Source organism: Hetaerina americana, unplaced genomic scaffold (assembly GCF_022747635.1).
Source record: "Hetaerina americana unplaced genomic scaffold, ioHetAmer1.1.p SCAF_2, whole genome shotgun sequence".
Taxonomy (NCBI): domain Eukaryota; kingdom Metazoa; phylum Arthropoda; class Insecta; order Odonata; family Calopterygidae; genus Hetaerina; species Hetaerina americana.
The window spans coordinates 45,918,689-45,941,738 of NW_027286763.1; the positions used below are offsets into that span (position 1 = coordinate 45,918,689).

Here is a 23,050-nt window from a genome sequence, read left to right on the forward strand (position 1 = left end):
AGCAATTAAAAAAAGTTTTCAATAATTCTAGAAGACGCTTCATGAATTTATTTATCAAGAAGGGGTAATAAATTAGGTATGTGTTTTATCTCATTTCTTCGAAAAATATTCCGTCAAAAAAACATCTATTTTTTCTTAGAAAAAATTCATTCATCAGACTATGTAATTAAAGAAATAATTTGGATATCTGGATGCTCAATTTTTAAACCTAACCACCCGTTATGGCGAACAAAAGTTATAGAATCGACATGATGCATTAAAAACAGAAAATAAATCTCAGTGAATTTTCATTGCTGCCGAGGTAATGTTAAAAGTCAAAAATGGAAAATTGATGTATATTCGGTGAATTTATTATGAGAATCGGCGATTTAATGTTTTTTGCCAAAGATATTTTCAGCCTTACTTAACAAATATTTTGAGATTTCTGGGATATCATTTGCTTATGAGCGGCTGTTGCATCTTACCAATGTATTGTCTTAAGCCCAATTACGGCAGCGTTCTATTCAGAACAAAGTGGTTAGGCGATTTACAGTTCCTCAATTACTAAAAATTAATACATTCAAGTAATAATAATAATTTTTTTTTATTGATAAAGGAAAAAAATGCAAATAATGTCCAAAATATTACCGAATTTAATCGTAGAGCAAAGAAAGGATCAATTGTTTCGTTTTTTTCACACCTACTTACTAGACCGACCGGATTTGCATATAGGGCCGATTACCAAATTTTGAAGATACTAAATTTTCTATTTAAAATAGCTGCCTAACACAATAATAGATTTTGGCTTATTTTGACCATTATATGACTTTTCTCAACTATTTCCTGCGCGTCATCATTCATGTTGGTTCTTCCGAGTGATGAGTTTCCACATCAAAAAAATTAACCCTTCACCTGGTAAATGCAGAGTTTTTTTATGAATATTTTCTTATAAAAACGTCTAGCGTTTTGAGTAAAAAAAAATAAGCATGCTGAAATATTAATCACCACAGCAAAGAAATGAACCCCTGAGTGTTCCAATGTTCGCTATCGCCCGACTGGCTTTCACCCATCGAAACAATGGACATCAGAATCCGTGCACCCCAGGTCGCCTTCTCCCTAACCTCCCATTTCATGGTAACGACATTGGAGCAACAGCCGTCCCTCCCCGGGGTAATTGAGGCGATTACTCGCATGACTCATCTTTCTTTCCTCCATGCATGAATCCTTGGGAAAGGTGGTCCAACTCATTCCAGGGTGATCACCATCATCTTTCACGCACACTCACGCAAGCACACAAACACGTCCATAAACCCCGCCGAAATCTCCCACATCTCCTCCCCTCAACTATGAACACAATCCTGAAAATCGGTCCCGCTAAAACATCAGCTGCCAGCTGCTGCCTATCTCGTCTGCCGAACGTATTTTTTCCCATGCTCCCTCCCGATACTGGGCTGGGGGCCGGGGGGAGGAAGGGTTTCCTGAAGGGGGCTTTATGCTGTGTGGGCACCTACCTCACTTTCCCATTTCCCCCGCCCGCTCACCTCCAGCCCACCCTACTTCGGCTACCTTACGCCTCTGCTCCCGGCTCCTGTTGAATTGGGAGCTCCCTAAATCGCAACGGGCTTTGCTCCGCCTTGTTTTCCAAGTCCGAGGCATCCGTGCGAGGGAATACAGAGCCACTGTTCGAAAACATCCTCCGTAGCCAAATCGAGTTTTGATTCCCAAACATGGGTCTTATGGCTGATGGTATATATCTATACATGGATGTTTGAGGCATGAATCTCATGAGAATTTACTGGTTTCAGATTCTGTGGGTGGGGAAATTTTCTAAGAAAAGGGAAATATGTGGGTGAATGCCTTAAAGGATAATACTTGAATTATGATGACATTTTTAGACATTTAGCTGCAATGTTTCCGTGGGTGTATTGTCCGAATTCTAAATCGTTGTTACAATTTCAAGCCAGTGCTAACCGCAGAGTTTTTCTCACGTGACCAACACTCTAGCGGTGGCTGTCAGGATAAAATATACGAATGGATGAATCATAATTTGAGATGAATTTTTATTGGAACATTTAATGATTATTTCACAAGCGAGTGGGTCCAGCTTTATTCATCAAGGTTCTAAGTCATTTCAGACACTAACTTACCATTTTACATATTAATTTACAGATCAGATAAAAGGTCATCAAATCATTCTCTATCTACCCCTTATCCCGTTGGGCCACAAGCTAATGAACTTAAATTAAGTAGAAGAATGATATATCTATGGGGAGAACTTCCTCATGCGAGAGCTTAATAGTAAATCAATGGTTGCAATAAAATAAAGAGGGACGTTGAACTTCTCCCTCAAAATAGGGTAACAAGGGTAATGTGATTGCCATTGTAGGGCTGATAAAAATGAGTGTCTGTTTCTAAACAAATTAAAAGCGTCTTGATGCTAGAAAAAATAATTTGTTTTTTTCAGGCAGAATAACGTCCGAACTGATATTATTTGCCTCATGAAAATACAAAGATTATTATTTAAAGGTATTAGTACCTGCTTCTTTGTGGATAAAAATAAACAGGATGAATATTTTGAAAATTTTTCTAGTTTCGTAGACTCACGACACCAATAAGGGTTAATGCTGCATTTATGTGAAGAGACCATGAAAATTGAAGAATTCCAAATTGTTAATGCAAGTTGTTTTTTTTATTTCAAGTTTGATTTTGTATTTGATGTAATGTAGGTAACCCTCCGTCATTTGAGCGGGGGCTACCGTACTGGCTTCCCACCCAGAGGGCCCGGGTTCAAATCCCGGCAGTGTTGAATATATTTCAGAGGTATCTCGATCCCTGCTTGAGGTGCTTTGTGGAGGGTACTTTGAGTGAGTACGCCGTCCGTCGGATGGGACATTAAGCTGCGGACCCCTGGGCGCCTTTCGTAAAGAGTAGGCTAATGCCGACGCCGGGTTTCTCTCCACCCTTCATCCTTTCCTGTCCATCCCCTATGACGCAAATGACCTCAGCTGTCGGTCGCCTCTCCTAAATAATACTACTACTACTCTGTCATTTGAGGAATAACGCAACTACTAGGCCAAGTACTCTATATAATCAAGTTTACGAGACGGAAATATTTTAATCACAAGCTCGAATTATTTTTACTGGATGCGATTTTTATATGCATTATTAGTTTTTTAAATAAAGGCGTTCTAGACTACTTTAATACAGGGTGAAAGGTTTGGCGTTTTTAATTCATAAGGCTTAAATATACGGAATTTGAATCAAACATGAACAATTAGCATGGAAAAATGATGCTGTTGGAATATGCGGACATTATATTATATCCCTTTCTTTAAAGAAGGGAAATTTTTACACTTACGGAATGAGATTGAGCCGCGATGTTACTTTGGGTGTATTGTCCCAATGTTAAATCTCTATTGCACTTCCAAGCCATTGCTTACGGCATAGTGTTGCACACGCGTCCAACACTCATTTCTCTCTTTACTAGACGTTACGAGACTGCTCGAAAATAGCCAGCGTTTAATTTATCGGAATGTACGTTTGGCATCCTCTATCCATCCATCCGTTTGTTGTCCCAGCAAGTAAGCCACTCAGCACCAGCAATTATTGTTCTTTTTATTTGAACAAATTGCTCCTCACGCAAGAGTTCGCTTAGCGTGCCTCCACCTTGGAAGTCTTTCAGCCCGCTTGGGATGCTTACGGGGTTTTGGAGATGCTCCCTTACTAAGATGCCAAATGACGTTTCAAAGACTTAGCCTTACAAAATCAATTCCAACACGTGTAGAAGTCATAGAGTGAGAGAATTTAGTGGATACTTCGCATTGCTTCCGAAATTAAGCGCCGCAAGATGAGTTACTCCGACATTATAATGGGATTGTTAATCGACCCAATCGTAGAGTTCGCAACGGCACCGAATGCGACTCAGAAGTGACAGCGATATGGACGCATTCGTAGTCGTATAACAAGGAGCATTTCTATTTTAGTCTTCAACCATAAGAAAATTTGCGAGAGCCCTGTCATACCTTGAGGCAATTTTTATCTGCAAAAGTTCAGGTAGCACAATGAAACTTACATGGGAGAACGGGTTTTCGAAATAATATACCATCTAGTTTTTTCTATCTTCGCCTATTTAGGTAGGAACATGAAATTCTGTTTTTTATTCTTTCTTAATACTTAGTACTCATAATTTGTGCGGTAGTGAAAACTTAGCTAAATTAATAGTACTCCTAAATAAATGACCGCTGTTCCATTCTGCATATTAATGGGTTTTCAGCATTCAGAAAAATATCATTAATGTGATTTGGTGTAGTTCTTTCAGCTCACAGTCCACTCTTTCAAGCAAGTCCTTGTGAAACTTTCATACAGCATAATGTAAGGCTATACCAGTTGCTGCGGCATTAGTTTCAAAAAGTATGCCCCATATGAGAAAACTTATAGGACTTATAGATTTGAGGAGCAAGGATCATGATGCCACATACTCGAAGTTGCGTTTTTTTTAAATACTACTAATTCTATTGAGTTTGGGTGATGTCCTTAGAGTGCCTATTCCAATAGACAGTATTTCCTATTCAGCAAATTTCTTGTAATGAGGTAGGCAAATATTTTATTTTGGATCATACCGTTAGCAAAACATAAAAGAGAAAATAATTCCATTTGCATTGTTATAGGATCAGTTTGATTAATAATGTGTTGAGAAATAGTTTATGCAAAAACTTATTGCGGAAAGGTAAAAATTGGAGTGGTATTCCCTGATGATATTTTTAACTCCAGTTGTTCTCGCGCTGCGAATATTAATGTTTTAGAAGGTGGTACCTCGTGGAAATATCCTTATGAAAAACTTATGGTTTTTAAAAATTAAAGTACCACAAAAAGGAGGAAAGACATATTTTTTCAATTTAATCATGTTAAAATATTAATTATCACATGTAAATTACTGATTTGGCCTCAAGTATCGATATAATAGAATAGCTTACGGTACATTTTCCAATTTGTGATTATCTCATTTTTAGATGTCGTGCCTAGTAATATCAACCGAAAACTGCGAGACCCGCAATATAGTGCACATTTTTAATCGATCGTATTCAAGGCAGTTGAAATTTTCCATAGAGCATCAATATTCTTCAATTTAACCTGTCATACTTCATTAATCATAAAAATAATAACAAAAACAGCGATTCCATACAATCTATAATGCTTTCCGAAACTGAGGTCAGTGTACTTTAAATTATTGACTTATTCTGAGAAAAGCGCTCAAATATATCATCTTGAATTATAGAAATAGCCAATAATTAGTTTTGGAGAATCAAAGTCGTTCCTCAAGCTGATCCATCTTCATCTCAATAATGAATTCTCAATTCACAATCTATTCTTTCGGCAATCCTTGTTCTCACTCAATGCCCCAATCCTAAAGAACCAATAATGCAACGCCCTCCTTCCCCCCCCCCATTTTCACCTCTGCCCCCTCATTGTCATGATGGGTCATTCCGGTCCCTCGCGGTGGGAGGCGGAAGCAGGCGAAAGACGCAAGGAAAGACGGAGGAGGGTTTTTTATCGGAGACCTCATCTCTCCGGACGGAGCCACCCTTCAGCAGTCCGGCATCCCTTTTTTCCCGATCCAGCCCCGTATCTCCGGAACGGCAGACTCGTTACCCGCCATTCGGTGCCCATTGTCGCGCGGCCGACGGGGCGGCGGCTGTGCTGGACCCGGCCCACACCCATTATCCTCTTACTCCCGTTCAACTCCTTCCCCCTCCCTCCGTCCCGGCCAATCTCATCTCTCGTGGTGCCGTATGGTAGGAGCGGAGCCGATCGTAATTGCGCCGTGGGGCGGCGGGGAGGTTGGGTGTGGGAGAGGAGGGTGTGGACCCTGTGGATGAGGGACGGCGAAGAGAGGGCGTGCCCCGGCCATCGCCCGATTCTCGCGTCCGCGCGGACGATCACGCACTAAAGACGCGTCTTACGTGCCCTTTGGAAGGAGCGGGATGTTTTCACGTCCTCCCTTCGACTTTTTTAGATCCTCATGTTCGCACATCCTTCCCTCTTGTATCGGCTCCTTTTATCGTAGCTTCACGTCAGTTGGGATTTTTTTCATCCGCTGTGGCTGTAGGTGAAATGTCTGAGTGAGTTAAAAATTTTCGACAAATTCCCGATTGGGGAAGTTTTCTTTTACAGAATCTGACCACGATCAGCACAACTCCTGTCCACCGGTGACGTGAAATTGACGACTCCAGTAGCATCGTTTGAGATTCAAATTGGGACGTTTCTATATTTTAGCGCATAGATATGGCACTTCGCATGAAAAATGTTTTCCGCAAAAAATGTAATGAGTAAATTTGATTTTGATTGCTCCCTTGACATGAAGTTCATTTATCAGTGCAGATATGCAACAGAAATTTGATTTTATTGATAAGAAAAGTTTGCAAATATCTCATAAGGGCCGGGGGAACTTTTATTTTATTGAAATATTCCTACAATCCAGGTTACCTAAAAGATAACCTATGTACATGTTTATTTTATTACTGATCTATATTGAGATCAAAATCGTGTTTGCATAACCAAAATAAAGAATTTTCGGTTTCTTATATAACATACTGCGTGTTACCATTTTTATAACAGATAAAAATGTAATTTCGGGAGAGCATTGTTTATCAAGATCTACTTGAATTTTTTGTTTAGGTTTTACACATCCCGCATAGCTACTGGGAATAAGTAGATAGATAACAACGAGCATAGTAGATCTATCAAGATATAAATATGTGCATGCCCATGTTGGTATAGAGATATTTATATTTGCAGGAACTGCTCCAAACACATACATGTGTTGTACACGTGCACTGCATTAAATTCGTTTTCAATAAACGACCGCACCGAATGATTCTTCGAGATATCTTCCTCATTTGTTTCAGTTAATTTTAAGTTGTGAAAATGATATATCATAATTAATGTGTTGGTACTTTCGCTTGAATCATGTTTCAACGAAATTATTTTTTCCCTTTTGTGTCTTCAAGGAATAAGCGAAGTTCAATAAATATTACTTTTTAACCATTTATTTTAGTCTCACATCATCTAAATAGTTTAGTCCGCATTTTCCTGGTAACTTCTAAAGTATTTTTCTTCAGACAAAATCATCTGCGTAAATTGATACCATTCAATCGTATTCTCCTACTATAACATTATGAGCACATTGAGTTATGGTTTTGTTAAATTTCACTTTTTCATTTTTTTGTGAATATCTTTATTAAAACTGACAGTATAAAGCAATTCTCTGCTATATCTTCGATTATTTATGATCATCCCCTTCCTGGATAAAAACAATGATTCGATTTTCTTTGATTTCGAGTCCTACAATTCATAGATCAGAATTTGAGTGTACTTTAGGTCAAAGGAGTACTTTTGGCTAACAAAATTTCAGAACAAATTGATACTTGTATATTTCTCTGTCATGAATTCACAGAATTTAGTATGCTAGTTATACCAAGCTCAAGAAGCGTGGTTCTTCAAAAAAACCCTTAAATTCTTCACCTCACCATCCTTGAGTACACCCATGAGCCCCACTTGGTGTCGTCACAAACTTCTACTCCAGCTGTTGCTAACTGGATTGCAAACACGAACCTGAGAGAGAAAAGTTGCACATAATGGTCTTCGGAGATGGTAATTCTATTTCATTTTAAAGAAAATCCAGGGGTCTCTTAACTTGTATACCCTAACGATGCTTGTCAGGTTTCGGATAATTGCTTGGAATTTCTTGAAAAACCTTAGGGCTATTCTCAAGAAAGGGAAGACATTATAAAGGGGAATGTCACCAATCTGTTGAAATTGGTTTTTATCAAAATACAGATTATTTCAGTAAAAGAGGCGCGTGGAATAACTTTATTTTCGTTTCAATAGCATAAATAATGGTTTAATAACGACGTAATAATATCACGCTTTGGTTATCACAGTTAAATTACGAGCTATAGTCGAAACTCGTCGGTTAAACCAAATGAAACTTGGTAGTTTAAGAATGGCTGTAATATGACCTTAATTATTGCCTGGACGAGCTTTCACTCGAACTATTCATATTCTCTTGAGTGCATACAATGTTAATATCTATTTTTCAGGTGTATGAGCAATATGTTGAACAAGTAAAGATAAAACAATCTTCGGGAGTGTTATTAGTTGAACAAATTGTATATTCACAAACATCTTGCTTAAGAATTTGTTTCCCAGAACCCTATCTTTCATTAATTCATTTTTCACTTAAAACTGTCCACACGTTTTTGTTCATAATATAGAAACACAAAAAAAGAACACTCACACGTATTTTCTTGATGTGTGTTACTGTGTATTGTACTATTCGGCACTTCCGTGTTACGTCTACGAAAGCATATATACTATATATAGTATAAAGCATATATATATATAAGTATAAGCATATATTTATATAACTATAAAGCATATATAGTATATATATATATATATATATATATATATATATATATATATACTCATATATACAGAAACAGATATAAATATATATATATATATTCGTGGACTCTGGGGTTATCAGCTGGTGACTCATTACGCCGAGCTAATAATTTAGTCATTTTGATCGTGATAAGTATGTGTTTTATTTCACCGATTCCGCTCAACTACATTACGGGGCCGGTCGGAAAAGGCCACTACCGGGAAGGAAGGTTGTTCATGATTGGCCAGAGAATTGGAGGAAAAAAGGACGTTGATTTAATTTGTGAAAATTCTCGGTTTGAAGGAAGTGTGGAGCTTCCTTCCGAAACTCGTTCCGATATCACAGTTAAATTAGCAAGCCAGAGGGTCGGAAGCTGCGTAACCGCAAATACCACAGCATATTCACTCAAATGTTAATGGGGGTGCAGACATGTGATAATAATAGTCATTGACTTTTAATCCCATAAAAGTAAACGGGTGTACTTTGAAAAGTAATCTTACGGTCAAATTGTATTTATTATTCTTTTATTAGTACTAATGTGTGAAACCTAACGTTTAAATGGCAACACGTCTCTATTTCAATCGTATCATGAGCAATATGAACTCGTTGAGGTAGCGTCGCATTTTCCTCTACAGTTAAAATTATTATCATCTCACCAGTTTGAGATGCAAAAATATTGAAAAAAACTGCCATATATTTACCGTGAAAATTTAAACTAATTTTGGAGTTATTCCACAGCCCGTAAGCTATTGTTATTTCCACTCCATGGATTATAATGTATGCTCCTAGTTCGAAAAATTCAAATAAATACTTATTTTGCTAACATTATAATACAGTTTGAAAACATTTTTATGTACATAATGGCATCAGACCTATTTTTCAGAGATAAGTGAGCGGTTAGATGTAAAATATACGTAAATGAGCTTATATATGTTAGACTTATAAATAATTATTATCTTCTCTAAACTCTTTTTAATTTAAACCTATTTAAATAAAACCAGAAGTTTATGTTTCTAAGAACAAAGAAGTATGAGCATTTCGTGAAATGTACGCTTAAAGAGCACTTGTACTCCTAACTTCTGAAAATTCTGCACAATTGAGGTTCCAGCAATCTCGGTAATTTCATCGAACACACAAACATGGGATTGAATTGACTTGAAGTATAAATAAAAACAAGTTTTCACGAAATCCTAAACTTTTTACCCTAAATTACTATCAACACTTATATTTATGCTCACAGTAGTGACGACAGAAAGTTGGAAATAAAAATAATATGTGATTGGATGTCAAGAGTTTAGTTCACCATTTTCCCGTTTAGCCATCCATATACGATATATCAGCTTCTCATTGGCCTCCACTCGAAATCCTATTAAATGTCCACCTGCGCAATCCTCGACAAGAAGCTTTAAAAGAAGAAGACTTAAATTTCAACTTAGGTTAGGCTCCTTACGAGAATTTTCCTCCCAAGCTGCCTCTATAGATGTGTCTATATTGCGCCTATTCGCCAGTCACACCTAATCGGCTTCAATCGTTTTACGGTTGCGGAAAGGTGGTCTGACACAGCACTGAGCAACTGGTAAACAAGTTACTAGTCAAATTAATTATGGTATTTGAAATTAATCTATAAAACGTGCATAATACTATTTCCATCTTCACATCGCCAGATTTTCAAATTCCTAGCAAAGGTTTGCAAAATCTTATTATTTGTCAAAATATACATGAAATATTTTCATAAATAAGCATCAAAGCATAATTTATGTGTAAATATCCCAGCATTATCACGGGTGATGATGTCCGTAGACACAGAGATTAGGTTTCATTTTAATTTGGTCGACGACCCTTACCCCATGCTTCGACGTATTTGAACCCCTTCGTCTTCCAAGGTATTTAAAGCGATCTCTACCCCCTAAGGCGATCGGTCCAACCCGATCGATCAATCAATCACAGCCCCTTAGGTGATCACGCGATTGGAATGAATTAGCATCCTTTTGTTTGGGACCATCGTCATTGACACCACTAGATTTATTATTGCGTTACGATCCAGCTGCCAATGAAGGAAGTGCTAAAGAGGGAGTGAGAGAGGCGGTGATCGGATTGGGTTGGCCGCATGGGGTGAGGGCGATACCACCGCTTTTGAGTTGGTGTGGGTGGGTGGGCTAGGGCGAAAGAAGAGGGGTAGGAATGCGGGCGTTGCGACGGCGAGTTACGGGAGGAGGTGAGCTGTTTTGAAGGGTGATTGGGGCGGGGGAGTGTAGTGAGAGGTGGTGCGCTTCAAGAGGAGACTTTCGCTACTTCTCCGTCATTTTCAAGACGGCGGCGATTTCACTAAATCTTTTTCGCTTAAGGGTTGGTAACTGAAACCGTCCTCAAGTTAGGGCGAAGACTTGGAGGATTTCTCGGGAAGACCTATGAGAATAAGGTTTCAATCACTGCTCTCTCATACCTATTGATCCGTTTAAGTAATGCCTTCCCATATCTTCTTCCTTACTCCCCCATTCCCTCCCTCATCCCCCCCTCTCTCCCCCTCCCCTTTCCTCTCCCGGGATGTCTTTCTCACCTGGCACCATCTGGTGGCCGACGCCCAGGGTAAATTTCTTTTTAAACGTCACCCTTCGATCGATGCCTAATTATGTTGGCATTAGATGGCGGCACGTCTCCCTTCCAGCGGTCTTAACTGACTCCGTCTCAGACTCGTGACAGTGTCCGGTTCGTAATTAGCTGAAGGGTGCGTTCTATTTTGCACGACAATTAGCCTCCAATCTTACAAAAGAGAAATCGATTTTGCAATGGAAGCGTAGAGACAATTGTTTCAATGAATGCTATTGCATAAGAGCCTAAGGACTTGGCATAGTGTAAGCATGTCGTAGCAGGACTATTAATATATTCATTGCCCATTTTCCGCGATTCATTGCTGTGTTAGAAGTACTCAGTGGCTAATGGGAAACGATTGAGTGACATGAGAATATTGAGACACAACTTAGATATTAGACGGAGTCCTTTGTAGGAGTACTTACCAGTACTGTGTTTAAATGAATAAAATTAAGTAGTGACAAGTAAAGTTTTGTAGAAGGAGCTGATTTATAGTTGTTAATTAAATATTATGTAGCTCAGTATGATTTAAATTGATACCGGGAATTTAATAAAATTCCTGAATATGCAATTTGTTACTTCACAGTTAATTTTGTCTCTGAATTGGTGTTGTAATAAAATTTTCCAGTGAGTAATAAAAACCGTAGGTTGCCAGAAACACTCTAAAAATAATGTTTCATTAATTTAAGCATAGTACTTAGATGAAACATCTATACTATTTGATTTCACTGACATAATATTTAAATAAAAGCTTTGTTCTTACTATTGGGAGTAAGAGGAACCTAATCAAGAATAGAAGCGATATGTGAAAAAACGAAAAGGAAATGGATTTATCTAATGACTATTAAATTCACGAGTAACTGAAATGAGACGAGAAGAATTTGACAATTTTATATGCATTCATAATGTCAATGAAACGAAATTTAAATATTTTCTGGTATTTTACCCGAAGTTGAACGGGTTTAAGTGCTTCTAATGTGATACATTATTAAATTCGTTAGGTGATCAAATTGCGTAGATTAAAATATAACTACTCATTTATAATAGAAAGAATTATTTAAAAGTAACCAATGAATTACATCAGGAATAAACTTCTTATATCAGCAATGGTAATCATTCGTCATTGTATTTTTTTAATTTATCTATTAATTGGTTTGAATTATTTTCACCTAAAAACAGTCGGAAGTACAAGAAGTATAAAGATGATAATCTATATTCGGTTAGATATTTTCCAGCATCAAAACTACATGAAACCATGATGTTAAGTACTGTACAAAATATGCTATTATGAGTGGATCATACTATATCGTACGTGTCTCGTATGTATATTTCTAACTTCTCTAATATCAAAGTAAATTCATACAATTCTTTGTACAGGATTCGTTTAATGAATTAGTCTACAAAGAGTACGTAAAATTGTAAGAGACATTTAACTTATTAGGTACATGAATAATGTGGTTACCTCCCTTTACGCGCCGTGAATTTTCAGTTTAAATAATTGTTACTCAGCTTATTTAATATCCGATCAATGATTTACTAAATGGAAGGTGATGGTTCAGATAAGTTATGGATATCATATCATGGTGAAAGTATAGATCCGCTCTTTCACCAATCGTTTCACCCTAAATCATGCCAGTAATTCATGTTGATAGTTTTAAATCCCAAGTTACATTCAAAAGTTGTTACTTTTGGAAAAGTTGCATCGTGTGCAAGTTCGTCGTCGCAATCGTGTTATAATGTAATCCAGCTGCCAAAAATTGATACATAAGTCCAGCAGATTCGTGTAGAAAATGGAACCTGTATTCTTCTCAATCAAGCAAAGGAGTGATTCCACTATACAATATTAATATTGTAGTACTGTACTGCACAGTAGAAATACATAACTATTAGCTCTAAAAGAACTGTGTGGGTTTATATGGTGATTCACAAGGAAATTAATAGATTTTTTCCAATAATCATAAAAATTGAGATTTCATAAATACGACCTGATGGGCAGTCACATTTCAATACGTCAAAACTGGCACATTCAAGGTACAATATTTTGTAAAAAAATGTCTCGAAATTGGTTATTTATGCAGTCATTCATAGCTTACATTGCGTTATAATACTTTCTACTTGTTTTCAAGATTTATATTTATTCCAGCGTACATTTTGTGCTCGGATCTAGAAATACTCCAGATTAACATCACGCATACAGCAACATGTGCTGGTCTTTCTATTCCTGCCAGTGTAGGTTAATGTGGATAATTACAATTCACGGTGACTTTAACCAAGATAAATGAGACCTACATGCAATAGTTTCTGAACACTAAAAAATATATATGATCAAAAATAGACGAAATTTTACACACATTTAAATTTATGGTTTATTTTTTAATTAACAACTAATCCTACATAGTAATTATGGGATAGTGAATGAATCAGTCAATGATTGATTGGTTAATGGAAACAGTTTTCCGAGATTTGTCAGTATAATATCTCATATCGTTAAACCGGAACATTTAAGAGGGGACAAAATCGTGGGCAGTCTAAATTAGGAGCTGAGTAAGAAAAGAGCGTACAAATGAACTGTGACCCACCAGTCGATCCCCCGAGTGCCGACCCGAAACCGCCCGCCATCGCGCCAGCTCCGCCGGGATGGAAACCCGCATAGTGGCCGAGAGACGCCCAGCCTCCGCCGCCGCCAGCCCCGCCGTTCCCGCCGTACGCAGCGGCCGCGGCCGCCGCCGCCGCTGCCGCCGCCGCCAAGGAGAACGGGGTGGGCCGCACCGGCGTCACGTGGTGTCCCATGATGGCCCCCCTCTGGGCCGGAGACTGACCGTCGTCCGACAGTCTCAGCGGGTGCAAGGGCGGCGGTGACCCCGAGGGACTCCCTATGCTGCTGCCGCCCCCCACGCTACAGCTGCTCCCCCCGGAGATCCTCGCGTGCCCGAAAGGGGACTGGAGGCTCGGGGGCGGGGAAGATGGACTGCAAGCCCTTTCGGGGGTGCCCAGGACGCTGACGTCGCTCTCCGATGGGCTGGGGGACGGAGTTTGGTGATGGTGGTGCCCCTGGGGTGCTGGCGGCGGGGTGGATGTGGAGGCGTCCCCGGAGGAGAGGCCCCCAGGGGATGGTGGCCCTACCGACGGCGGCCTCGGGGGGGCGCTCCAGAAGTGTTGGTGGCTTGGCGGGGGTGGCCTCCGCGGGGACGCGTGCCTCGTGTCTGCCAGGAGGGCGGCGACACTGAAGGAGATGTGAGCGGTGGGGCGAGGAGCGACCACTCCCTTCGGTGCCGAGGAGGCGGACGGCGGTTCCGGCGGGTGCCTCGGTCCGGTCTCCGCTCCCTTTCGGTCGTCGTCCGGGGACGCGTCCATCTTGATGTGGGCCACGTTGAGATCCGCTGGGGGGGGCGGGTGCCGGGCGCTGCTGCTCCCGTGGTGCGCTACGACAGTCATCACGGGTGCCAGCATTTGATGGCGTTAAAGCGCCAAAACTCCCACCCTCGAGAGAAAAATACCGTTCCGATGTTCTCCTCCTCCTCGAGGTCGGTTAACATGAACTCACAACAGAGCGGATCGGGGGAGTTAGGAAAAATTTTAATGTCTTCCCCGACTTCAACTTGAAGATGACACGTGAAATATTGAAATAAGTTCTGCCAATTCGTTCCAAATAGTTCGTGGTCGATAAAAAAAACTGTTCTATGGAGAGAGGACGTAGCCCGCACGCTTTCGTCCGGTGCCCTCCTATCGCCGGGACAAGACTGACCTCCTCGGCTTTGCTTCACCGAGACCCCTGTAGGAGGGGCAGAATCGAACCCCCCTCACTTCCCCTATCCAACGAGGGAGTGAGGCAGGAAGGGAGAAACTTGAAAATGGTACGGCGGAGGGGGAAGGCAGACTCGGGGTGGGAAACGAATGAAGAGGGGGGTGGGGTAGATGGCTGCGGGAGGGAGGAAGAACTTATCCGCCAATGGCGTGGGCACACGACTCGTGACGTAGGGGGACGCTTGTCCGTGTCGTAAATCCTTGGTCCCACCCAATGGAGGCGTGGCCATCGCAGCACTCGTACGAGGGGTCCCACTCCTTCCCGTGTGCTTCGCTGTAGCAAAGGAGCAGCAGTGGGCCAGCGACAGCCAGGGGACGACGGTGAAATAAGCGACCCGAATGAAAATCTTCGTGGCGTGAAGGAACGCTGGGCAGCCTTCGGATGTTGGACACGCTCCCCTCTCCTTCAGCCGCTCAGCATCACCGTTCGTTCCCTAACACCGTCCGCTGTTTACTTTTGGTCACGAGCTCCTCTTGTTTTCACCCCCACGGAAGCGAGGGGGTGGGGGTGGATTGGACAGTAAGAGGTGGAGGGAGAGGAATGCGATAACAGAAAGAGCAGTGTAATTGCGAGAGAAATGGAAGACGAGAGAATGGAAGTCAAAACCATCTCATTTCCTCTTCTGAGGGAGGTTCTTTTTAAAGAAGCCGTTGGTTGGACTGTCTCCAAAAAGGCTCCGTTAAGTGGAAGCGATTCAGAGAGAATAAACCTTTCCGGCTGAACCAAAACATAGGATGAAGGCTAATTCCCATCTCTCTCTTTATCCTCCTAAATCTAGAACGCGTGGGTAGTAATGGCATCGAAAAATTTCGTTTGATGCCCTCTGGTTAGCCACGGAGAGAAATATTTTATTCTAAGCGAACGCTTTTTTTGACGTTCAGTATACATTTCTACTGTCATAAAAATATTGGGAATGATGAAATGATAATTTTTCCAAATGGAACATATTATTGATTTATGATATACATAGCTGTTGCATTGGATTGTGTTCCATGTTACTAATTTCATGGCAGAAGTTGTTTGGATATATAAAAAAAACTTCTCCCGATCTTCCACTCTTATGTTAGGGTTTAAATTTGGGATCGCGCAATAGATTCTTTTATTAGTCATAAAGCCGTCTTAAAAAAAAGTCAGTGCTCATTCGCAATGACTGTAAATATTCTAAAGCGCTATTATTTACCTATATTACCCTCAGTGTAATGATTGTCTAAATGTGTGGAAATAGTTGCTTAAGTATTTTTAAATTTTAGTGTCTGTTAAAAAGAATGAGCCAAAAATGGCAATAAATCACCTTTGAGCTTTATTGCATAAGAGAATTATTTGAACCTGGAGTTTTTATCGGCTCAAATGTCGTCATTTCATGTGTAGGTTGGTCAAGGTTATCATACATAAACTTAGTAAGTATAAGATTGCACTTTGATATAATGTTTAAAGGTGATTATTAATACATTTCATCGAAATAAATTCATGAAACTTATAAATAAAATGCGCTCTATTTCTTACAGAATCATATAGTTATTTCCCCACGGAAATGTTAATAATATTTTCAAGTAAAATTTGTAATGTCACTGCTACCAAGAAAATCTTTAAAATGTGTGCTGAAGCACTGGGCGAATCGAGATATAGAAACCATTCGATCAATAAAATTATCATTATTCTCAATCTTGAACACTGTTTTTTAAATGAATAACATCTATTTTTTTGGAGTGCTGTCAGCAGTTTGTTGAGTATAAACATCTGTCTATTTCCTGGCACTGAATCAGCTATCACCACTTCGGAATCAATAGCAACATAGCCTTGTATACTGCGTGCAAGTTACGGCGCTAATTGCATTCACTATTACTTCCGGTCAACTTGAATTTCAATAATCATTTAATGGTGGGCTGAAATATTTTGAACGAATTTCTGAATGCTCAATTATTAGACTTGTTTCAACTCTTGGTTTCTTAAATCTGAATTATTCTTTAGGTAAGGTTTCCCTCTATTTTCATATTTGATTTTGTGTATGTCCCTCTGATGTAAAAAAACGCATTTCCATTCCCTTCGAACATAAAAATATACCTCTAGAGTTTAAGTGGCCAAAATCAGGAAATATTTAATTTTTAACGAATATTTTGAAAGAAAAAAGAAAACCTACATTTCATCAAAGATAAACTTCTTTAAGTCGTTTTCGTTTCTTGATATATCATTTAACGTTACAGTTTATAGAAAACATTTTTGTATCTGCAACATGAAAATTTGCTGTAAGAAGAGAGCAAACTCCTTAGGTCATCGTGTGTAAAGGCCAATATTTGGCAAAAAATATGTTAAGATTCCAAATTGGTTTCTCATGAAATTGTTATAAAATTTCCAGTGTAATTGAGAAAATTTTGAGGTTCTTAAAAACCGTGCGTAAGATACGCTCTCTCTTATGCAGCATAATCAGGATTTTGAAAAATATATGATCCACAAATATACCTGTGCATGCATCATCTTGTGTGAAGCGATTAAAAACTTACTCAAACGGCAAGGAATCCCGTTTCCTTTTCATTACGAAAAGACACAGCATCAGTAACTGCTAGTTCTATCTCTCAAGTATCACCATCGACCATAAGACCATAGTTTTGTGATGGGGCGCGCTAGAAATATTGCTTATGTTGAGTAAACAAATACCTGAACTTGAAATAACACTTACTGAATAAAATAATATCTCACTAACCCATAGACATACGACTCTGCAATCATGTAATAATTATTTAGTGTCACTAAAAGCTAAGTTTTCCTTAAGCTATTATTTTGAATAATTCAAATCTCTAAGGGAGAAAACTAATGATATTATTAAAATTGAAATTGTCTGCCTGCGAATGTCTGCAAAGGTGTGTGTCCTTTCTTAACATGTATACTTTCGCCATAAAACTTAGGTTTATCGCTAAATGTGGAATTACGTTAATTTAATAGTCAGTATTTCCTTTATCCATTACTTCACAACGATAAGGATTAGGTTCCAACCCGTCATTCCTGATCCATTACGACTATGGCATTTACTCTATGACAAATATAGTATGCATCCGTGGAGACCAACCTTCCGAAAGCGAATGAAGATTGTAAATAATCCATGCTTGAAAAATTGTTCCCAAAATGCTGTCAAGATACTTTTTTGGCACAGGTCCTTATATTATAATGGCTTATTTATATATTATTTCACATTTTAATGAGTGAAATAACATTGCTCTGCGCAAAAATGTTTATTTTTCCTCTTGAGCGCCATTGACAAATGTATTCGTTTCTGGGTTCGACTTCAAAGCATGGATTGATAATAAATAGTTTTTTATTTTGAGGAAAGTGCTCATGTACATCAGTAGGAACTAAGAAACTCATTTAGTCCATTAGTGTCAGCGTAACAGTTGAGCGAACAAGCGGACAGGTTTTCAAATTGTTATCTTATTATGGATTATGTATGTCCTGTAATTTTATTTGGAGAGGTTTCCAAAATTTTAAGGAATTAAAATAATAAATATACAGTCCAAATACGTAAGTTTAGAAAAATAAATTATTAAAAAATAAAAAAAAAGAAATATTTTTTCAACAGTGCAACGCTGCATAATTCTGTTACTAGTGCGAGTATGAAATGGTAGGCACGAAAAGCTAGAGGATATTAGTTGAAATTAGCATGTAAAATTGTGTTTCCTTAATCAGTTTTGATTATATTTACCGTAATGGTATCTTGAGATCATGGGTAATGACATTTTAGGCATAAAAGACTAATATTTCACTTTCAATATTGCTTGTTTTTTCATGTATTTTTCTTCAGAAATTTCTATCAGGATTATTGGAAAATGAACTGGTTTTTCAAATGACTAAAATGGCATTTTTCTTATTTGTCGTCGTTTAAAAAATTGTTCAAAAAAATTGAATACTGTAGCGAGACTTAGAAAAATTATTGCCAATACGATATTAATTTTAATAGATTCCGTTGAAAGTTATTGTTTTAACGTAAATCGTTTGCATACTCCATTTTCTTTGTTACCATGGTATCATTTATTACCCTGCGAATATATTTTTGGAATCCGTTCATCTATATCAACAAAATTCCCCACAACCCGCCGCAATGGCGTGTGGTGGGGGCTGTTAGGTCACCACCCGTAAAAAAGAATAAAACCACATGCAAAACTAACAAATTCATGCCAATTTACACCCGAAGGTATATTTACAGGTATATTCATGAAAAAACCATTTTGACTTACAGACATGCCAATACATAAACTAGCAACTAACTTACACTTGCACATTCTATTGGTTTCAATGCTATTCTTAACAAGTACAGATTCTTTCATTCACCGAATTCCAATGGATATTAAGTAAGAATTTCTATTGATCTGGTATTTTCATACAAGTATTACGCTTTTAAAGATTTAAAGCATGCTGTGCATTGGAAGTGTCTTTAAACACCATAGGTTAGTAATAATGATCATTGTTAATATTACGATTTCGGTCATTGAATTGGTTTAATTATACACAAATTCCTTTATGGCTAGTCAAACTTTCATTTTTATTTCATTTCCATTCTGAACCGGATATTGAATCGTTTGTGACTAGACTATGAGTAGTCTATTGTCTCTGCTTATCGAGAACTTTCATATTTGATGTGTGGATTTATTTTTAAAACGACAAATCTTCCTTATTTTTTCGATTGTAATGATTGGATAGAGCAGATTAACTACTTCGGTTGATATAATACTCCATTTAAATATGACGGTGTTATATCGGTCTCAATGTTAAAATCGTAAAGAATCACTAATGTATAGTTTTTATATGAAATGAAAATAATTGCAACTATAGAAAATTACGTAGCATTGCAAAAAACAGTTAAAGGTATTTTAAATTCATGGCGAAACATGGATATGATGTTAACAGTCTAAGTGTACACCATACTCCGACAATCACTGTATGAGCGTGGGGCAAGACTTGATTCTAACACCTCGGATTTAATTAAAGCTTTAAGGCGTGGTCGAAAATCACACAGATGTGTTACTGTACATTTGCACTACTGAATGTAATTGTAACTATCAATTATATCACTATATATATTATTATCATGTCCGTGGCTCCTATTACAGAACTGAAAAAAAATTTTAATGGCCAATCAGTAGGCTGACTCTCCAGATATACATTCGGTAAGATTATAGCTCAGTCTTATCGTAATATTTCGCATTTTTCGACTATGTTTATTCGCACTACAGTTCATCCATTCTGGATGGCAAAGAGAGCAGTTTAAGTGAACACATTCTAGTGTACGTGTAGCTGTTCTTTACATGGTTTTTTTCTCGTGTAACTGTTCTTTAAACGGTTCCTCAGTTTTTTTTGGCCAATGGAAGTCAAAAGTAGCTTTGGAATCTCAGTAATAATGGTTAAAAAATGATAGTCATGTATGCATGGCAATAAAAAACACTCTGAGCTTTTAAATAGAATGCTAATGCTATGTTAAACAGATGTTTCAATTAATTAAAAGTATTAATTAGTTTTATATTGAGTGGAAGTTCTTTTTCATTGATTTAGATTTTGAATAATCTTCATAAAAGACCCATGGATAAATTTATCATTCTAGGTTTTCAACCCTTTTGAAGTTAAATTATCAACAGTCCCTGATGTTCCTAATTCAATCCTGCTGCTTTACAAACATTTTTCAAAGCATACAGCGTTACTCTCTCAACTTATTAACACACACTCCTTACGTCCGCATTAAACGTACTTGTCATAATTCCTTTCTTTGTTAGAGTGTCTTTCGTCTTCGAAGTTTTTCATCTTTGTTTGTTTACTCATACTCTCATTTTCCGCCAAAATACCTACCAAATCTGTAAACATTTCCACTTTAATTTTTAGCTCATCTTTCCTTCCCTTGGCTTATCTTCGTTAATACCTCATTGCTCTCGTTTATTCTAATTTATCATTTACTCTATGCATAATGAATTATGCTTTCATTCGCCTCAACATTGGCCGGAGATTATCGACTGTCTGATTAATTCAAATCTAATCATCTGCAAATTCTATCTTAATCAATTCCCACCCCAGGACCAAACTAAAGGTCCTTCTAGCTGAGCTTTATCTAATCGACTACACTCTGAAATACACTAAGTTCATTAAGACACATAGGGGAACATGTTTTTCCAGTTGGTAGAGTTGGTCTACTAACCAGAGGGACATGACTTGATTCCCGTGGACGCCTTTGAGTATCCTCAACATCAAAGAAGCTGTATGATTTTTCGGCGGCACGGAGAATGGGGCTGGCTCTTCTACCCTTTGTTAATTTCACTCGCCGTTGGGCTATGTAACCTCTACCCTCACCTATCAAACCAAATGCAGTGTTGAAAACTATGGTTTGGGACACGGCTTTTAGCCTATCATTTCTTGCAATTAATTTTTCTAACTCTGCGACCGCTTCTCGTATTCCATTCACCATTCTAATCTCCACATGATTTCTCCCAAATATTCGTTTGCCCTGTTATTCCATCTTCTAATCATCATCCATAGAATCCTCTTTTGGTCCCAAGTGAAATTTTACATATTGTCATATTACATTTTCAAAAACGATATATATATATATATATATATATATATATATATATATATATATATATATATATATTCTATGGCATAAGAGTTAAAATTTAAATAAATTATTTGGAGAATTATGTCCTTAGAATCTACATTCGATCGAAAGGTCGACTGAGTAAACATTAAACTCATTACAATGTTAATTATGCTAGAAAATTAAGGATAAGGAATCTTTTCAATGTCTTTGGTTTCGCCAAGTAATGAAACGTATTTGCTTAAATGTAAACTCAATTGTTGTTTTGTGAACATGGTCAAGTTATGGTGCCAGGATGCATGTGGTGATCATTCAATAACCTAATAACTTTGTGGTTATTACAATATCACATTTTTTCAGAACTGCGGCGTAGTTGATTTTCAAAATTACTAAACATTTCGATGGAATGTAAAGGAAATAGAAAACGATGCAATGGAACAAAATGAACCACACATGTGCCGTTAAATACAAAATGACTGCTTTCATTGAATTACATTTTTTAAATGTCTTCAATTGAAGATCTCATGGTATGGTATCAAAAATGGCAGCTCCCTTGATCCATATAATACTTAATATGCCATGGAATATTGATGGGAGATAACCTTTTTTCAAATTTCCCCATTAAATATTCATGAAGTGGATCGAAAGCTTACCTTCTTAAGCTCTGCATACCTTCTTCTTTTTTCATCGTGTATTGCATAGTGTTGTCTAAGTTACCTATGTAACTCGGTGGGTTTTTCACACGACTCTTTTCTGTAAAGTATTAAAAAAGTTAAATAACTTACACAAAGTTTAATACAGTATCTAATAAAACTGAGGTATACGTCTATCTTATCAGATTCACGTTCAATATGAAATTGACGCTGCCGTTACATGTTGCTTCTTCAAATAGTTTTACCTCGTAAAAGACTACACTCTCTTGTGATGTGTGAAGTGATTGATTGAATCTCTGTACATTTAACAACTGACAGTCCTACTTCGGTTTGCAAGGGAGGTTTATGGCAGGAAAACAAAAGTGTATGCAGGGAGTGTTTTTGGATCGTCATCAGTGGCCGTTGCCGTGCGGAAAATATAGTTCTTATTTTTGTGGAATTTTGCGCAAATTGAACACAAGGATATATGGTCGCGTTAACAAAATACATTGGTTAATATACCACAGGAAATATGAAAATTCTGAATATATTTGCTGCTCGATATTCTTAGTGTGATAAATATAAGAGTAATATTTTAGTTATGTCCATGCATCACTTTCACTTACTTGGTTGTGACTTTTATTTTTACTATTAGCTAAGAGCACGTGTAGGTCAATTACTTTAACCTTTGATATAACCTCATTTTGTTTCACTTATATTTTAAATGTTCTTATAAAGTACACATTCATGTCAGAGATACTTGAACATAAGTTGTATGTTCGTTGCCAAAATTAAGGTAGATCCCTTAATGTTTGTCGAAACTCATGTTTGCTCCACTAGAGCAGATGCTGTTAAATGGGCGCTTTGTGATACTATGGATCGTTTGCAGTAGCGCTAAGAGTTTCTAAATCCCAAGATGTTGAAATATCTCAGCAGCCCACGGGTCGTACAAGTCTTGCTAACGACTGCTTTTGCACAGCGTTCCCTTTCGCCTTACCGGGCTGCCTCTGCAAAGCAATTTATCGTTCAATTGT

At 38.0% G+C, this 23,050-nt stretch overlaps 1 protein-coding gene across 1 annotated transcript in view; it reads right to left on the reverse strand.

Annotated features, from left to right (window-relative positions):
* The window catches only part of Dr (muscle segmentation homeobox protein Drop), a 38,631-nt gene extending 24,975 nt beyond the window's left edge, over positions 1–13,656 (reverse strand). Inside the window, exon 1 of the mRNA XM_071585191.1 lies at positions 13,594–13,656. Coding sequence (XP_071441292.1) covers positions 13,594–13,633 — 40 coding nt within the window. The 5' untranslated portion in view covers positions 13,634–13,656. The remainder of the gene's footprint in view (positions 1–13,593) is intronic.
* Positions 13,657–23,050: the final 9,394 nt, after the last annotated feature.